Source organism: Eriocheir sinensis, chromosome 30 (genome assembly GCF_024679095.1).
Source record: "Eriocheir sinensis breed Jianghai 21 chromosome 30, ASM2467909v1, whole genome shotgun sequence".
NCBI classification, from domain to species: Eukaryota; Metazoa; Arthropoda; class Malacostraca; order Decapoda; family Varunidae; genus Eriocheir; species Eriocheir sinensis.
In genome coordinates, this window is record NC_066538.1 from 6827426 (window position 1) to 6843810 (window position 16385).

A 16385-nucleotide genomic window follows, 5' to 3' on the forward strand; every position below is an offset into this window, starting at 1 on the left:
CTTCTTTATCTTCGTCTTCTTGCTTATCATCAACCTTTTTCTTTTTCTTCTTTCTTCTCATTTTCGCTGTACATGTATCCGGTTCTTCTTCTTCTTCTTCTTCTTCTTCTTCTTCTTCTTCTCTTTCATTACCACTGTAGCCTACTGTTATCTATCCGCTTGAATATTCTCTCTCTCTCTCTCTCTCTCTCTCTCTCTCTCTCTCTCTCTCTCTCTCTCTCTCTCTCTCTCTCTCTCTCTCTCTCTGTGTGTGTGTGTGTGTGTGTGTGTGTTTGGAAATACATCAAATAATTGTCTAAGAGAGAGAGAGAGAGAGAGAGAGAGAGAGAGAGAGAGAGAGAGAGAGAGAGAGAGAGAGAGAGAGAATTGTTATGAACGTTGCCCTCGATGCGTTCACTAACCTACCCCCAAAAAGAAAAAAACTCGGCTGCCCTGAGGAAATATATAAATTGAGACACGAATAAGGAAAAAAAAATAACCCTGACCACTAAAGAAGCAAATCGAGGAATGAGAAAATAACGAAATAAAACTGACTGAACAGATTTAACATATTAAGAAAGGGATGAAGAGAAAGAAACGAAGAAAACCTGGCTTAGCTTATTAAAGACAATGACAAAGAGGAATCAGAGAGAGAAAGAAGACAACCTGAGAAAGAGGAATGAAGTAAAAAAAGAAAATGCAATAACTGAACGATGAAGAAGAAAACAAAAACTAAGACCTGATCACTAACAATAAGAAAAAAAGTAAGATTTTTATTTTTTACATCAGAGGATGCGGCTCAAGGGCAACAAAAAGAGTACAAAAAAAAAAAAAGCCCGCTACTCGCCGCTCCTATAAAAGATGAAAATAAAGAGTAGCCAAAAGAGAGGTCAATTCCGGGTGGAGAGGTGTCTTGATACACTCATCTTGAAAGAGGTCAAGTCATAGGCAGGAGGAAATACAGATGAAGGAAGACTGTTCAAGAGTTTACCAGTGAAGGGGATGAAAGAATGGAGATGCTGGTTAACTCCTGCATAAGGGGTTTGGACAGTATAGGGATGAGCCTAAGTAGAAAGTCGTGTGCAGCGGGGCCGCGGGAGGGGGGGAGGCATGCAGTTAGCAAGTTCAGAAGAGCAGTCAGCATGAAAATATCGATAGAAGATAGAAAGAGAAGCAACATGGCGGCGGAATTTAAGAGGTAGAAGGAAGTCAGTAAGAGGAGGAGAGCTGATGAGACGAAGAGCCTTTGCCTCCACTCTGTCCAGAAGAGCTGTGTGAGTGGAGCCCCCCCACACATGAGATGCATACTCCATACGAGGGCGGATAAGGCCCCTATATGTTATGGAAAGCATCTGTGCGGGGGAGAAGAACTGGCGGAGACAATACAGAACGCCCAACCTCGAGGAAGCTGATTTAGTAAGAGAGGAGATGTGAAGATTCCAGTTGAGATTTTGAACTAAGGATAGACCGAGGATGTTTAGTGTTGAAGAAGGCGACAGCTGGGTGTTGTCGAAGAATAGGGGATAGTTGTTTGCAAGATTGTGTCGAGTTGATAGGTGGAGAAACTGTGTGTTTGAGGCATTGAAGGACACAAGGTTCTTTTTACCCCACTCGGAAATGATAGCAAGGTCTGAGGTTAAGCGTTCTGCAGCCTCCAGTCTCCAGGGAATGAGAGAGAGAGAGGAAAAAAAGACAACCTGAGAAAGAGGAATGAAGTAATAAAGAAAATGCACTAATTGAACGGCGAAGGAGGAGTAAGTAAAAAGAAAACTAAGAAAACCTGATCACTAAGAATAAGAAAAAAAGCAAGATAAAGATAAACAAAGAAAGAAGAAGCAATGAAAATTAGGAAAAAAAAAGAAAGTGAAAAAGAGGAATAAGGGAAAAACATAAATATCTAACCACTTAGTAAAAAAAAAAGATAGAGAAAGAGGAACGAGGAAAAGAAAGCAAGGAAAATGTCTGTATTAGGAAAAAATAAAGTGAAAAAGAGGAATAAGGGAAAACATGAATATCTAACCACTAAGAAAAAAAAAGTTAAGATATAAAAAGATGAAAGAAGAAAAGGAAGCAAGAAAAATATGTCTGTATAAGGAAAAAAGAGTGAAAATGAGGAATAAGGAAAAAAAAGAGGGATAGAGAAACAATGAAAAGAAGGCTATGAAAAATGTCTGTATTAGGGAGGAAAATAAAATTAAAAGAGGAATAAAGAAATAAAAACATGAATATCTAACCACTAAGGAAAAAAAAATAGACAGAGAAAGGAACGAAGAAAAGGAAGCATTGAAATTCTATCTGTATTAGGAAAAAAAAAGTGAGGAAAATAAAGCAATGAAAATATGTCTGTATGAGGAAAAAGGAAAGTGAAAAAAAGGAATAAAGAAAAAAATACGAATATCAAACCACTACGAAAAAAAAAAAAGAGAAAGAAAACGAGGAAAAGAAAGCAAGAAAAATATGCCTGTATTAGGAAAAAGAAATTGAAAAGGAGGAATATGGGAAAAAAACTATGAATATCTAATCACTAAGGAAAAAAAGAAAAGGATAAAGTAACAGGGAAAAGGAAACTACACGTTAGCGACAAAAAAAAAAAAAAAATGAAGAACGGACCACAATGAACAATAAAAGATGGACAATAAAAACCCAGGAAAAGGAGGCTATGAAAATATATCGGTTACTAAGGAAAAAGAAGAAAGAAAAACGAGGAAAAACAGCTATGAAAGTATCGCTGTATTGATGAGAAAGAAAACAACAGGAAACGAAAAAAAAAGACATACAAAAAATAAAATAAAATAAAATAAAACGTCGAGATGGAGGCGATGTCGTAACCAACCACACGAGTAACGGAAATTCCAGTGAAAGAAAAAAAAAATAAAGACGTCTAGGGGAAACTGTAGAAAATATAAAAAAAGGTAAAGAAAATTGACGAGCCTAACGGAGACTGTAGAAATAAATGATAGGTAAAGAAAAATCAAGGAAAATAAAGAAAATAAAAATATGTACGTAAAGAAAATGAGGGTAAAAAAAAAAAAAAGTAAAATTAAGGTATAGAGAAAAATCAAGGTAAAAGAAATGTAAAAAAAAAATCGAGGTGCCTCAGCAGAACTAGAAAAAATATATATGTACAGAAAAGTAAGGTAAAAAAAAAAAAGAAAAAAAACATGTTAGGAAAATAAGAAAAAAAGATTAAAAAAATGTTAAAAATATCAAGGTGGAAAAAAAAGAAGAAAAGAAAATATATGGAAGGAAAATAAAGGTAAATAAAAGAAATAAAGAAACATGTAAAGAAAATTAAGGTGAAAAAAGAAAAAAATATATGTAAAGAAAAATCGATGTAGGTGCAATGAATATACATTTTTCCTCCTTAATCTACCTCATCTCAGTCGTACATTTACCACGGCCAAGCAACTCTCTCTCTCTCTCTCTCTCTCTCTCTCTCTCTCTCTCTCTCTCTCTCTCTCTCTCTCTCTCTCTCTCTCTCTCTCTCTCTCTCTCTCTCTCTCTCTCTCTCTCTCTCTCTCTCTCTCTCTCTCTCTCTCTCTCTCTCTCTCTCTCTCTCTCTCTCTCTCTCTCTCTCTCTCTCTCTCTCTCTCTCTCTCTCTCTCTCTCTCTCTCTCTCTCTCTCTCTCTCTCTCTCTCACGGACATGCCTGCTTTGGAGCTGGACCGGTGAAGTGATGCCTGCATTTTTTTTGTGATCATATTTGGTAAAGTTGTTTATTTTCTTGGGTGTTGATTAATGTCAGAAATATGTATTTTAACTCCTATTCATTCACTTGATTTGATTTATTTCGTTGTTGTAGTGAGGTACACACACACACACACACACACACACACACACACACACACACCCACACACACACACAAACATATATACACACACACAAATATATATATATATATATATATATATATATATATATATATATATATATATATATATATATATAATTTCAAAATGATCAATGTTCTTATGTCATCTTCCCCCAATCCTACTGTATATATAAATACAAATCATCATCATCATCATTTCGTTTAACGTCTATTTTCACTCTTCCTGTGTGGCTGGACGCATATATAAACACAAATATGAATATATAATCACAAAATGATGAAGGTACTTACTGATTACGTATTTAACCTAATTTTCTCAGATATCGATAACATATCGTTGCGTTAATTATACAGGGGTTCTTAACCGGGGGCATCCATACCCTTTGGGGGTATAAGAACCAAATGCTGCAGGGGGTATGGGACTCAATCTCTGAATATTATTAAATATTGAATATTTCATCGGACTGGTGAGCTGATTTCGGCAGTCAATGGAAGGGGCTATGTGACCAAACTGAGCAATACAAAGGGGGTCTGGGATTACCAAAAGGTTAAGGACCCTGCATTAATACAAAAGTTGAATAACATTACAGATAAGTTTTCACATCATCATCATCACCATTATCTTTGCCATCACCACCACCACCGCCATCATCACCACTCAAAGGGATGTTCCTTTAAGTCTAAGTAGTAGTTTTAATTTTGATCTTTTCCTTTATATACTTACCATCACCATCACTCAAAATGCACTTTCCTCTAATGGTAGCTTATATTCTGTTCTCTCCCTCTATATACTTCTCAACATCATTATCATCACCATCATCATCAATCATCACCATCATCACCACCATCCTACCGGGCGCGTCGTGTGTAACTGGGCGCCCGTCAGGTGAGAGTGCCCGGCGAGACGCGGCCCGTTCATCAGCAGGTTGGCACAGACAGGTTGTTACGCCACACCTCGCCCCCGTACGTCCTGTGACCGAGAGCTATTTTCTCCCCTCCTTACTGATGTCTTGGTAACCTGACCGAACCAGCCCCGCAATCTTGTGATGGCGGTGGATGAGTGGTCAGCGTGCGGTTGCGGTTGCGGAGGACCAGGGGTTGAAGTCCCGCCCGCCGCTACAAGTTAACAGTTTTCAGTCACCGTCGAGTGGCCTAAGACTACCCACATGCTGTGCTGATGACCGCCTATTATCCCGGACGCATATTCCCAATCTCTCTAGCTGGTATGTGGTTCCTGAATGAAGACGCTCGGCTGTACCTTCGACACTAACCACGGGGTGTTCTGGAAAATACTCTCATTGTGATTCCCACTCAAAAATACTCGTCGTGACCGTGATTAAACTTAACCTAACCTACCCTAACCTGCCCTGTTCAAGAGCGGGCGCCACATACCCGTACAGAGAAGGGAAATACGCAGCCCAGACTCTAGCGAAACTCTTAAGAGGATCAAGAGGAGCTCCGGGGGGCAGCATGAGCCAAGCAAGAATGGAGCCACTGTAAAACACTTGCCTGCGCCATAAAGACCGGGGTCACACATTCACGATCATGCACTCCCGACGCCTCCCGACGTTAGAAAATGTCACAATCCACGGAGGGAGTTCCTAATTTCAGGGAGTATTTTAAGGGCTGCAGCTCATCTTATAAACAGACCATTTGTTTTCGGCGACAACGGAGAGTTTGATTATCGCATCACAATTTATAATGAGAAGGTTCACATGTCAATCGTGATGGGACCCTCAGACTCGTTATACAGGACCGGTTTGGGACAGTCGATGCGATGCAGTGTATTTGTGTTCTCTAAACGGATTGTGAACTTTTGGGAGGTAGCCTATATTAATTCTGAAGCCGTTATTATTTTTTTTTTTTTAGATAATCTGCCACTTATGACCCCCCCAAAAAAATCAACTTTATTCATTCCAATGACGTTGATTATGATATTTTTGAGAGGTTTACTACAATTCGTGAGTTGTTTTTTTGGTTGTTCTGCCACCTGAAATATGAAAAAAAAAATCTATAGCTTACTAGAATCTGGAAACCATTGTCACACTGTCTGCCGCGATACCAAACAGGTACTTACAAGAGCAGTATAAAAAAGTGCATTTGTTATTAGGCATTCTGGCACTCAAAACACTAAAAAAATATTATGCTAGAATGTGGAAACCCTCGACAACCTTACATCTTAACTGTCAGCCACGATAAATATGTACTTCCATTATGCTAGAATGTGAAAACCCTCAACAACCTTACATCTTAACTGTCAGCCACGATAAATATGTACTTCCATTATGCTAGAATGTGAAAACCCTCAACAACCTTACATCTTAACTGTCAGCCACGATAAATATGTACTCCCATGCAGGTAAGAAACAAAAGTGCATTCCTTCTAAGGCGTTCTGGGACTTTAAAACACTAAAAAAATATTATACCAGAATCCGAAAACCCTCGACAGCATTACATCTAAACTGTCTGCCGCGTTATCAAACCCTTCCATGCGAGGTAAGAAAAAAAGTGCATTCCTTCTAAGGCGTTCTGGCACCCAAAACACTAAAAAAAAATATTATACTAGAATCTGGAAACCCTCGACAACCTTCCATCTTAACTGTCCGCCGATATATTAAGTACTTCCATGCGAGGTAAGAAGAAAAAAAAGTGCATTCGTTCTTAGGCGTTCTGGCACCCAAAACACTAAAAAAAAATATTACACTAGAATCTGGAAACCCTCGACAACCTTCCATCTTAACTGTCTACCGATATATTAAGTACTTCCATGCGAGGTAAGAAGGAAAAAAAGTGCATTCCTTCTTAGGCGTTCTGGCACCCAAAACACTAAAAAAAATATTATACTAGAATCTGGAAACCCTCGACAACCTTCCATCTAACTGTCTGCCGCGATATTAAGTACTTCCGTGCGAATTAGTGAAAAAAAGAGCAAAAGAGTTAAAAAAAACTGCATTCCGGGAGTCGTCAGTTGAGTCGAGAAGAGGAAAAACGTGTTTACGAAAATGGATCCGCGTAGATAAAGTCAGGAAGCGAGACAACCCGAGCATAGCGGTGCAGGGGACGCCTTAAAACGCCACGCCCTCACACCGCTAGGCTCCCCTCCCCCCTGTCCTGCCCTGCCCTCTCTGTAGCAGCTTGTAGGGGGGTCACTCACCTCGAGACCTAACCTTCCTTGCCCTGGAGATAGATTATCCACCCCTGCATTTGTCTTCTTACACTTGAGAGAAACTGCTTACCTCCGTACCCTTACCCCCCCCCCTTTTTTTTACAGCAAAGGAGACACATCAAGGGCTTAAAAAAAAGGAAATAATGAAAAAAAGACCGCTACTTACTGCCCCTAAAAAGATTGGAGAGGAGGAGGAAGGAGGAAGTTAAACCACCCTTGATTGTCTCGTTTTACCCTTCATGAAGATCAACCACCCTTTCTTGCCCTTGAGAAAGAATATATACCTCTGTAGTGACGGGTGAGTCTGTACCATTTTCCTTACCCTTGAGAAATCTAAACACCCTTACATTTGTCTCATCTTACCCTTCATGAAGATTAACCACCCCTACAATGACCGTCTTACCCTCGAGAAAGAATATATGCCTCTGTAGTGACGGGTGAGTCTGTACCATTTTCCTTACCCTTGAGAAATCTAAACACCCTTACATTTGTCTCATCTTACCCTTCATGAAGATTAACCACCCCTACAATGACCTTCTTACCCTCGAGAAAGAATATATGCCTCTGTAGTGACCCAGCGTTGTCATATTATCGTACTCAAAACATCCCATTTATCAGTTCCAGGGCCCAAAACTCTCCTACCCATACAGATAACGAGGTTCCAGTTAAAGTTATCGTTAAATGCATTACTTATTGGTGTTTGCTTGCTATAGCTGTGTCAGAAACCGGAAAATACGATATGCTGAGTGGCTGAGTACGATAATTTAACTCTGCAGTCTGTACCCTTTTTCCTTACCCTTGAAAAATCTAAACCACCCTTGCTTTGTTTTGTCTTACCCTTCAGAAAGATTGACCACCCTTACACTTGTATTACCCTAACCCTTACCCTAGAAAAGATCATTTACCTCTGTACCCTTTCCCTAACCCTTGAAAAAGCTAACCCAGCCTTGCATTTGTTTTGTCTTACCCTTCAGAAAGATTAACCACCCTTACACTTGTTTTACCCTAGAAAAGATCATTCCTTACCCATGGGAATGATTAACCACCCTTCCACTTGCCTTACCCTTGAGAAAGATCATTTACCCCAGCACCTTCCTTACCCATGAGAATGATTAACCACCCTTCCACTTGCCTTACCCTTGAGAAAGATCATTTACCCCAGCACCTTCCTTACCCATGGGAATGATTAACCACCCTTCCACTTGTCTTACCCTCGACAAAGATCATTTACCCCAGCACCTTCCTTACCCATGAGAATGATTAACCACCCTTACACTTGCCTTACCCTTGAGAAAGATCATTTACCCCAGCACCTTCCTTACCCATGAGAATGATTAACCACCCTTACACTTGTCTTACCCTCGACAAAGATCATTTACCCCAGCACCTTCCTTACCCATGAGAATGATTAACCACCCTTACACTTGTCTTACCCTCGACAAAGATCATTTACCCCAGCACCTTCCTTACCCATGAGAATGATTAACCACCCTTACACTTGTCTTACCCTCGACAAAGATCATTTACCCCAGCACCTTCCTTACCCATGGGAATGATTAACCACCCTTACACTTGACTTACCCTCGACGAAGATCATTTACCCCAACACCTTCCTTACCCACGGGAATGATTAACCACCCTTACACTTGTTTTACCCTAGAAAAGATCATTTACCCCAACACCTTCCTTACCCACGGGAATGATTAACCACCCTTACACTTGTTTTACCCTAGAAAAGATCATTTACCCCAACACCTTCCTTACCCACGGGAATGATTAACCACCCTTACACTTGTTTTACCCTAGAAAAGATCATTTACCCCAACACCTTCCTTACCCATGAGAATGATTAACCACCCTTACACTTGTTTTACCCTAGAAAAGATCATTTACCCCAGCACCTTCCTTACCCATGAGAATGACTGACCACCCTTACACTTGCCTTACCCTTGAGAAAGATCATTTACCCCAGCATTATTTACTTTTTACTTTTGTGGGAGCGGCGAGTAGCGGGCTTTTTTTTTTTGTACTCTTTTTGTTGCCCTTGAGCCGCATCCTTTGATGAAAAAAAAAAAAAAAAAAAAAACTTCCTTACCCATGAGAATGATTAACCACCCTTACACTTGACTTACCCTTGGGAAAGATCATTTACCCATTACTTACCCCAGCACGTGCCCTTCCTTACCCTTGAGATTATTTACCCCAACACCTTTCTTACCCATGATAATGATTAACTACCCTAACACTTGCCTTACCCTTGGGAAAGATCATTTACCCATTACTTACCCCAGCACGTGCCCTTCCTTACCCTTGAGATTATTTACCCCAACACCTTTCTTACCCATGAGAATGATTAACTACCCTAACACTTGCCTTACCCTTGGGAAAGATCATTTACCCATTACTTACCCCAGCACGTGCCCTTCCTTACCCTTGAGATTATTTACCCCAACACCTTCCTTACCCATGGGAATGATTAACTACCCTAACACTTGCCTTACCCTTGGGAAAGATCATTTACCCATTACTTACCCCAGTACGTGCCCTTCCTTACTTACCCCCGAAAAAGATAATTTACCCCAAAACCTTCCTACCCCATGGGAATGATTAACTACCCTAACACTTGCCTTACCCTTGGGAAAGATGATTCACCCCTTACTTACCCCAGCACGTGCCCTTCCTTACCCTTGAGATTATTTACCCCAGCACCTTCCTTACCTCCCCACCCACCCCTGTACGTGCCCTGCTTACCCATTATTGCAACACCTTAGCCTTTCCTGACCTCTGCATTATTCACAGCGGGTCCAACACCTCCTGAGCCAGATTTTGGTTGCTCAACACTCCACAATTTAGTAACAAAGACGAGCAGCACCCTTCCACCTCACACTGATAATCTCACGCCCCCTGCAACCTAGCCTTCCTCGAGACCCGTTTTCCTTCTTTCTTTCATGGGAACAGAGACTGACGGGAAAAGCCGAACAACAGAAATGGAAGAGAAAGAAATGCATGCAAATATGGGACAGGGGAAGAACTGAACAAGAAAAAAGGCGAAAGACAAGCAAGGTTTTGGTCTCGGGCTGAGAATAAAGACGTTTCCTACAGTATCATAGAGTGTACAGAAAATGTTTATTGGTCTATCTAGTCAAATCTAAAAAATTAAAATAAAATAATAATACGATGCACCTGTCATTGGGATTTAACAGAAACACGCCAGTCCTCTTCGACAGACCGACTTGGTCGGCGAGATTTCGATCGCCGATAGAGTCGGTCTGTCGGCACCCTGCACCCTACCGGGCCTTTGGCAAAGGCCCGTGCTCCATCGTGCAGGGAGGGAGCAATCTTTTCCCGCTTAATGGGCCGTCTTCGGACAAGGACCCGTTTCCCTAGTGAAACTAGGGTTAAATCTTAAAAAAAAAATAATAATAATAAAAGTGATGAGATGTTTAATGGTTTATCGTGTCCATTTCCTAAAAAAAAAAAAGGTAAATGGAGGAAATTATTAAATGACTTACCTTGTTAAAAATGTTCAGTGATTTATCTTGCTCATTCACTAAAAAATAATTGGATGAAAATATTAAATGACATCTTGTTCATCATTAAAAAAAGTAGCGAGAGGTAAATGTTCAACGAGTAATCTAATTCATTCCCTACAAGAAACAAAGACAAGAAATGCTGATGATGAAAAACTTTCTCTTCCTTACGCAATCGCAGAGGTGCCACCGAACTTGGCTGAGGCATTCTCGCCACGCCCGAAGATCAATTTCGTCACCCCGGGTACTGACACGTTGCTTAAGGAAGGTCAGTCGCCCCAACACGCCCTCCTCCTCACCCCGGATCCTTATATCTAGGTTCGTCTCCCGTCACATGCTTCCTCCCTCGCCTAATGTATGCTAATTAGTCTGGTACCTGCAACCCCTACATTATACGAAAGATAATTCTCCTATTACCAGCCCCTTCCTACCTCTGATGAATTCTAAGTACCCTTTTACCTGACGAAAATTAAGTACCTAAGCTTTTCTTACATAACCCATTAGTAGCCACTCTAGCATCTCCCATTCTTCTCGCACATTGATTTCCACCTCCTTAGTCCTTACCTTAATCGGACTGCAGGAACCAGCACCTATTCCTCTTAGCTCAGGGTTCCACACCAATATTTGATAAGGCTTTCTTCGAGGATGTGGGTATTTATGTGTGTAGTCTTATGAGCGACAGTGCCAGATTGTCGTACTCAGCCTCTTATATTTACCGACTTCCAACCCCGAAACTGTCACCTGGACCCCCAAAACGAGATTCATTTATAATTATCGTTAAAATAGTTAATTCCTGATGTTTCTTGGTAATTGTTATACGTTAGAAACCGGTAAATACTATGCTCTGAGTACGATAATCTGGCAACGAGATTCATTTATAATTATCGTTAAAATAGTTAATTCCTGATGTTTCTTGGTAATTGTTATACGTTAGAAACCGGTAAATACTATGCTCTGAGTACGATAATCTGGCAACGGTGCTTATGAGCCTAGTGATTGTTTAACCCATCCGCTGCGATTGGCACGGATTTGGCCTTCACTGGTAGCCTGGTAACATATAGTCCCAGGTCTTTCTCCGTCTCTGTGGTGGATAGTGGAGTGTTTCCCATGTGGTATTGGTATGCTGGATATCCCTTCCCAAGATGCATGACTTTACATTTTTCTTCATTGAATTGTAGCAGCCACTTTTTGTTCCATTTCTGTAGCTTGGTGAGGTCTTCTAGTAGGAAATTCGCAGTCAAGGGGTTAAGGCTTTTTTTTTTTTTTTTTTTTTTTACAGCAAAGGAGACAGTTCAAGGGCACAAAAAAAGCAAACATTAATGAAAAAAAAAGCCCGCTACTCACTGCTCCTAAAAAGAATCCAAAGAGGTGGCCGAAAGATAGGTCAGTTTTGGGAGGAGAGGTGTCCTGATACCCTCCTCTTGAAAGAGTTTAAGTCGTAGGCAGGAGGAAATACAGATGAAGGAAGATTGTTCCAGAGTTTACCAGCGTGAGGGATGAAAGAGTGAAGATGCTGGTTAACTCTTGCATAAGGGGTTTGGACAGTATAGGGATGAGCATGAGTAGAAAGTCGAGTGCAGCGGGGCCGCGGGAGGGGGGGAGGCATGCAGTTAGCAAGTTCAGCAGAGCAGTCAGCGTGGAAATATCGATAGAAGATAGAAAGAGAGGCAACATTGCGGCGGAATTTAAGAGGTAGAAGACTATCAGTATGAGGAGAGCTGATGAGACGAAGCCTTAGCCTCCTCTGTCCAGAAGAGCTGTGTGGTGGAGCCCCCACACATGAGATGCATACTCCATACGAGGGCGGACAAGGCCCTGTATATGGACAGCAACTGTGCAGGGAGAAGAACTGGCGGAGACGGTACAAAACGCCCAGCCTCGAGGAAGCTGATTTAGTAAGAGATGAGATATGAAGTTTCCAGTTGAGATTTTGAGTTAAGGATAGACCGAGAATGTTTAGTGTTGAGGAAGGTGATAGCTGGGTGTTGTCAAAGAATATAGTTGTTTGGAAGATTGTGTCGAGTGGATAGGTGGAGAAACTGTGGTTTTGAGGCGTTGAAGGACACCAGGTTCTTCTTGCCCCAATCGGAAATAATAGTAAGGTCTGAGGCTAAGCGTTCTGCAGTTTCCAGCCTTGAGTCGTTAAGTTCCTGAAGGGTGGGTCTTCTATTAAAGAAGTTGAATAATGCAGAGTGGAATCATCGGCGTAGGAATGGATAGGACAGTTCGTTTTGGAAAGAAGATCATCAATGAACAACAGAAAAAGAGTGGGAGATAGGACAGAACCCTGTGGGACACCACTGTTAATAGATTTAGGAGAAGAACAGTGACCGTCTACCACGGCAGAAATAGAACGGTCAGAAAGGAAACTGGAGATAAAGGTACAGAGAAGGATAGAAACCGGAGGAGGGTAGTTTAGAAAGCAAAGATTTGTGCCAGACCCTATCAAAAGCTTTTGATATGTCCAGCGCAATAGCAAAATTTCACCGAAACGGCTAAGAGAGGATGACCAAGAGTCAGTTAAGAAGGCTAGGAGATCACCAGTAGAACGCCCCTTGCGGAACCCATACTGGCGATCAGATAGAAGGTCAGAAGTGGAAAGGTGCTTTTGAATCTTCCGGTTAAGGATTGATTCAAAAGCTTTAGATAGACAAAAAAGTAAACAATAGGACGGTAGTTTGAGGGATTGGAGCGGTCACCCTTCTTAGGTACCGGCTGTATGAAGGCATACTTCCAGCAAGAAGGAAAGGTAGATGTTGACAGGCAGAGGCGAAAGAGTTTGACCAGGCAGGGTGACAGCACGGAGGCACAGTTTTTAAGGACAATAGGAGGCACTCCATCAGGTCCATAAGCCTTCTGAGGATTGAGGCCAGAGGGCATAGAAACATCATTTTGAAGAATCTTTATAACAGGCATAAAGGAGTCAGAGGGGGGATGAGTAGGAGGAATATGCCCAGAATCGTCCAGAGTGGAGTTTTTAGAAAAAGTTTGAGAGAAGAGTTCAGCCTTAGAGATAGATGAGACGGCAGTGTTGCCGTCAGGACTGAGGAGTGGAGGGAAAGATGAAGAAGTGAAGTTGGAGGAGATGTTTTTGGCTAGATGCCAGAAGTCACGGGAAGAGTTAGAGAAAGCAAGGTTTTGACATTTTCTATTAATGAAAGAATTTTTGGTTAGTCGGAGAATAGATTTGGCACGATTTCGGGCAGAAATGTAAAGTTCATAATAATTAGCACCATGAATGTGAAAAAAAAGTCATGAGAGCCCGACTAGTCTCTTTTGAGGGCGCTGGAAACATTCGTTGTGAGGGCCGAAAACGTCAGAGAACACGAGAAATAAATCAAAGCAGCAGTAACACACCATATCTTAGGTTATAGTGAGGTATGGCAACACGAAAAAAGTTGGAAAGTTTCGCTTAGTCGGCGCAACATCTGTGGTCATATGCCGGAGAGAGACAGAAGGGGAAGGAATTATAGGAGAAGGGAACAGATCTCAGGAGAAGGGACACAACCCCCGATTAATGCCTGGTACCTATTCATTGCTGGGTGGACAGGGGCGTAGGGTATCGGAAAAGCCGCCCAAATTTTTCCACTCCGCCCGGGAATCGAACCCGGACTCTCTCGGTTGTGAGCAGAGTGTGCTAACCACTGCACCACGAAGCCCCCGTATGGCAACACGAGCAGACGGCTATCCTTTCACCTCACTGTTAATCACGCCCCCTGCAACCTAACCTCACCTGAGACCCGTTTTCCTTCTCTCTTTCATGGGAGCGGAGACTGGAAGGAAAAGCCGAACAACAACAGAAAAGAGCGATAAATAAATGCATACAAAAATTGGGACAGAGGAAGAACCCAACAAGAAAACAGAAGGAAGACATGCAAGGTTTAGGTCTTGGTCTGAGAATAGAAAAGGAAATGCCTGCAATGAGAGTACAGAAGATGGACCAAAAACAAAAACAAAAAAGAAAACAAATGAATGGTCTTGGCTTTTATCCGGGATCAATGAAAGAAAAACACTGATCTTGGTCTTGGCCTGGGAACAAACAACGAAACGCATGATCTTGGTCTTGGCCTGGGAACAAACAACGAAACGCATGATCTTGGTCCTGGCCTGGGAACAAACAACGAAACGCATGATCTTGGTCTTGGCCTGGGAACAAACAACGAAACGCATGATCTTGGTCTTGGCCTGGGAAGATAGAGTGTAAGGCCATTGGAAAGGAAAGTGTATCAATAAGCAGAAGAGAGGAACGAGAGGAGGAGAACCTAGGAAGTGGGTCATTGGAAAGGAAAGTGTATCAATAAGCAGAAGAGAGGAACGAGAGGAGGAGAACCTAGGAAGTGGGTCATTGGAAAGGAAAGTGTATCAATAACCAGAAGAGAGGGACAAGAGGAGGAGGACCTAGAAAGTGCAACAAAGCGATACAGATCCAAAGAAGAACAACAAAGACGAAAATAACACTCCAACAGAACGGCCCTCTTCCCAACAGCTCCGTAGCCTCACCTTCGGCACGTAGCAGTACAATGGAAAGGAAAATGTATCAATAACCAGAAGAGAGGAACAAGAGGAGGAGAACCTAGGATACAAAGCGATACAGGCCAAAAGAAGAACATTAAAGACGAAAATAACCCTCTAACAGAACCTCTCTCCCTTAACAGCTCCGTAGCCTCACCTTGGGCACGTAGCAGTACAAGACCTGGTTCCTGTCGTCCACGATGAGGTGGTCGAGAGCGCGCGAGTGCTTGGAGAGATTGTCCAGCGCGGCGCCCTCCGTCACGCCGCCGCCCGTCATCCGCCAACTGAGCTCAGGGCACGCCGCCTTCACGCTCTCCTGCCGCCACCGCATCTCCCTAGCCACGTCCGGGCCATCCATGTACGCCGCGGAGTCTGGGGGTGAGGAGGGGAGGCAGGTGAGAGAGGAAGGTAAATACAAGTGAGGGTGGGGAAGGGGAGCAAAGGAGGGGAAAAAGATATGAGGGGAAGGAAGGTGAGGAAGAGGAAAGGAAGATGAAGGTAAAATGGTATGGAATGGAAGGTAGATGAGGTGAAGGAAGGTGAAGGATATGAAAGGAGGGGAAAAAGATATGAGGGGAAGGAAGGTGAGGAAGAGGAAAGGAAGATGAAGGTAAAATGGTATGGAATGGAAGGTAGATGAGGTAAAGGAAGGTGTGGGATATGAAAGGAGGGGGAAGTGTATGAGGGAGAGGAAAGAAAGGTGTGTGAGGGAAGGAAAGGAAGGTGATGAAGGGAAGTGAAAGAAGGAAAAGAGAGGCGATGGGTGGGTGGGTCAGGGAGGGGAGAGGAAAAAAAAGGAAGGGGAGAGAGAGGTAAAAAGAGAGTGAGAAAAGGGAGGTGAAGGTGGGTGTGGGGGCAAAGGGGAGGTAGGTGAGGGAGGGAATAGGTGGGTAACGGAAGGAGGGGTGGGGGGAGGAAGGGCAAGGTGAAGGACAGGTTAATGGGGGTTAATGGGAGACATGGTGGATGGAAATTAGATGCATAAAGGAGGAGGAGGAGGAGGAGGAGGAGGAGGAGGAGGAGGAGGAGGAGGAGGAGGAGGAGGAGGAGGTGGTGGTGGTGCTGGTATATGAGGAAGAGGAGTAACAACATAGAGCAAAAATAAAATAAGAAGAATAAAAGGAGGAAGAGGAAGAGAAAGAAAAGGAAAACGAGTAGAGAAAAGGTAAAAAAAAAATAAAGCAGAAAAAAATGGAGATAAGTCAAAATGGAACAACGAAACAAAGAAGAGGAAGAAGAAAGACAAAAAAAAAGTAAAGAAAACAAATATGCAATCCCCAGAAAAAAAAAGATTCAAAGAGGAAAGTCGAAACAAAACAAAGAAAACAAAATGATAAAGAAAAAAAAATATAACAAAACAAATCA

At 42.2% G+C, this 16385-nt stretch overlaps 1 protein-coding gene across 2 annotated transcripts in view; it reads right to left on the reverse strand.

Annotated features, from left to right (window-relative positions):
• The window catches only part of LOC127005529 (carbohydrate sulfotransferase 11-like), a 68884-nt gene that overhangs the window by 11763 nt on the left and 40736 nt on the right, over positions 1–16385 (reverse strand). For both annotated transcript variants that reach the window (XM_050874453.1, XM_050874454.1), the window contains one exon: positions 15178–15392. In XM_050874453.1, coding sequence (XP_050730410.1) covers positions 15178–15392 — 215 coding nt within the window. The remainder of the gene's footprint in view (positions 1–15177; positions 15393–16385) is intronic.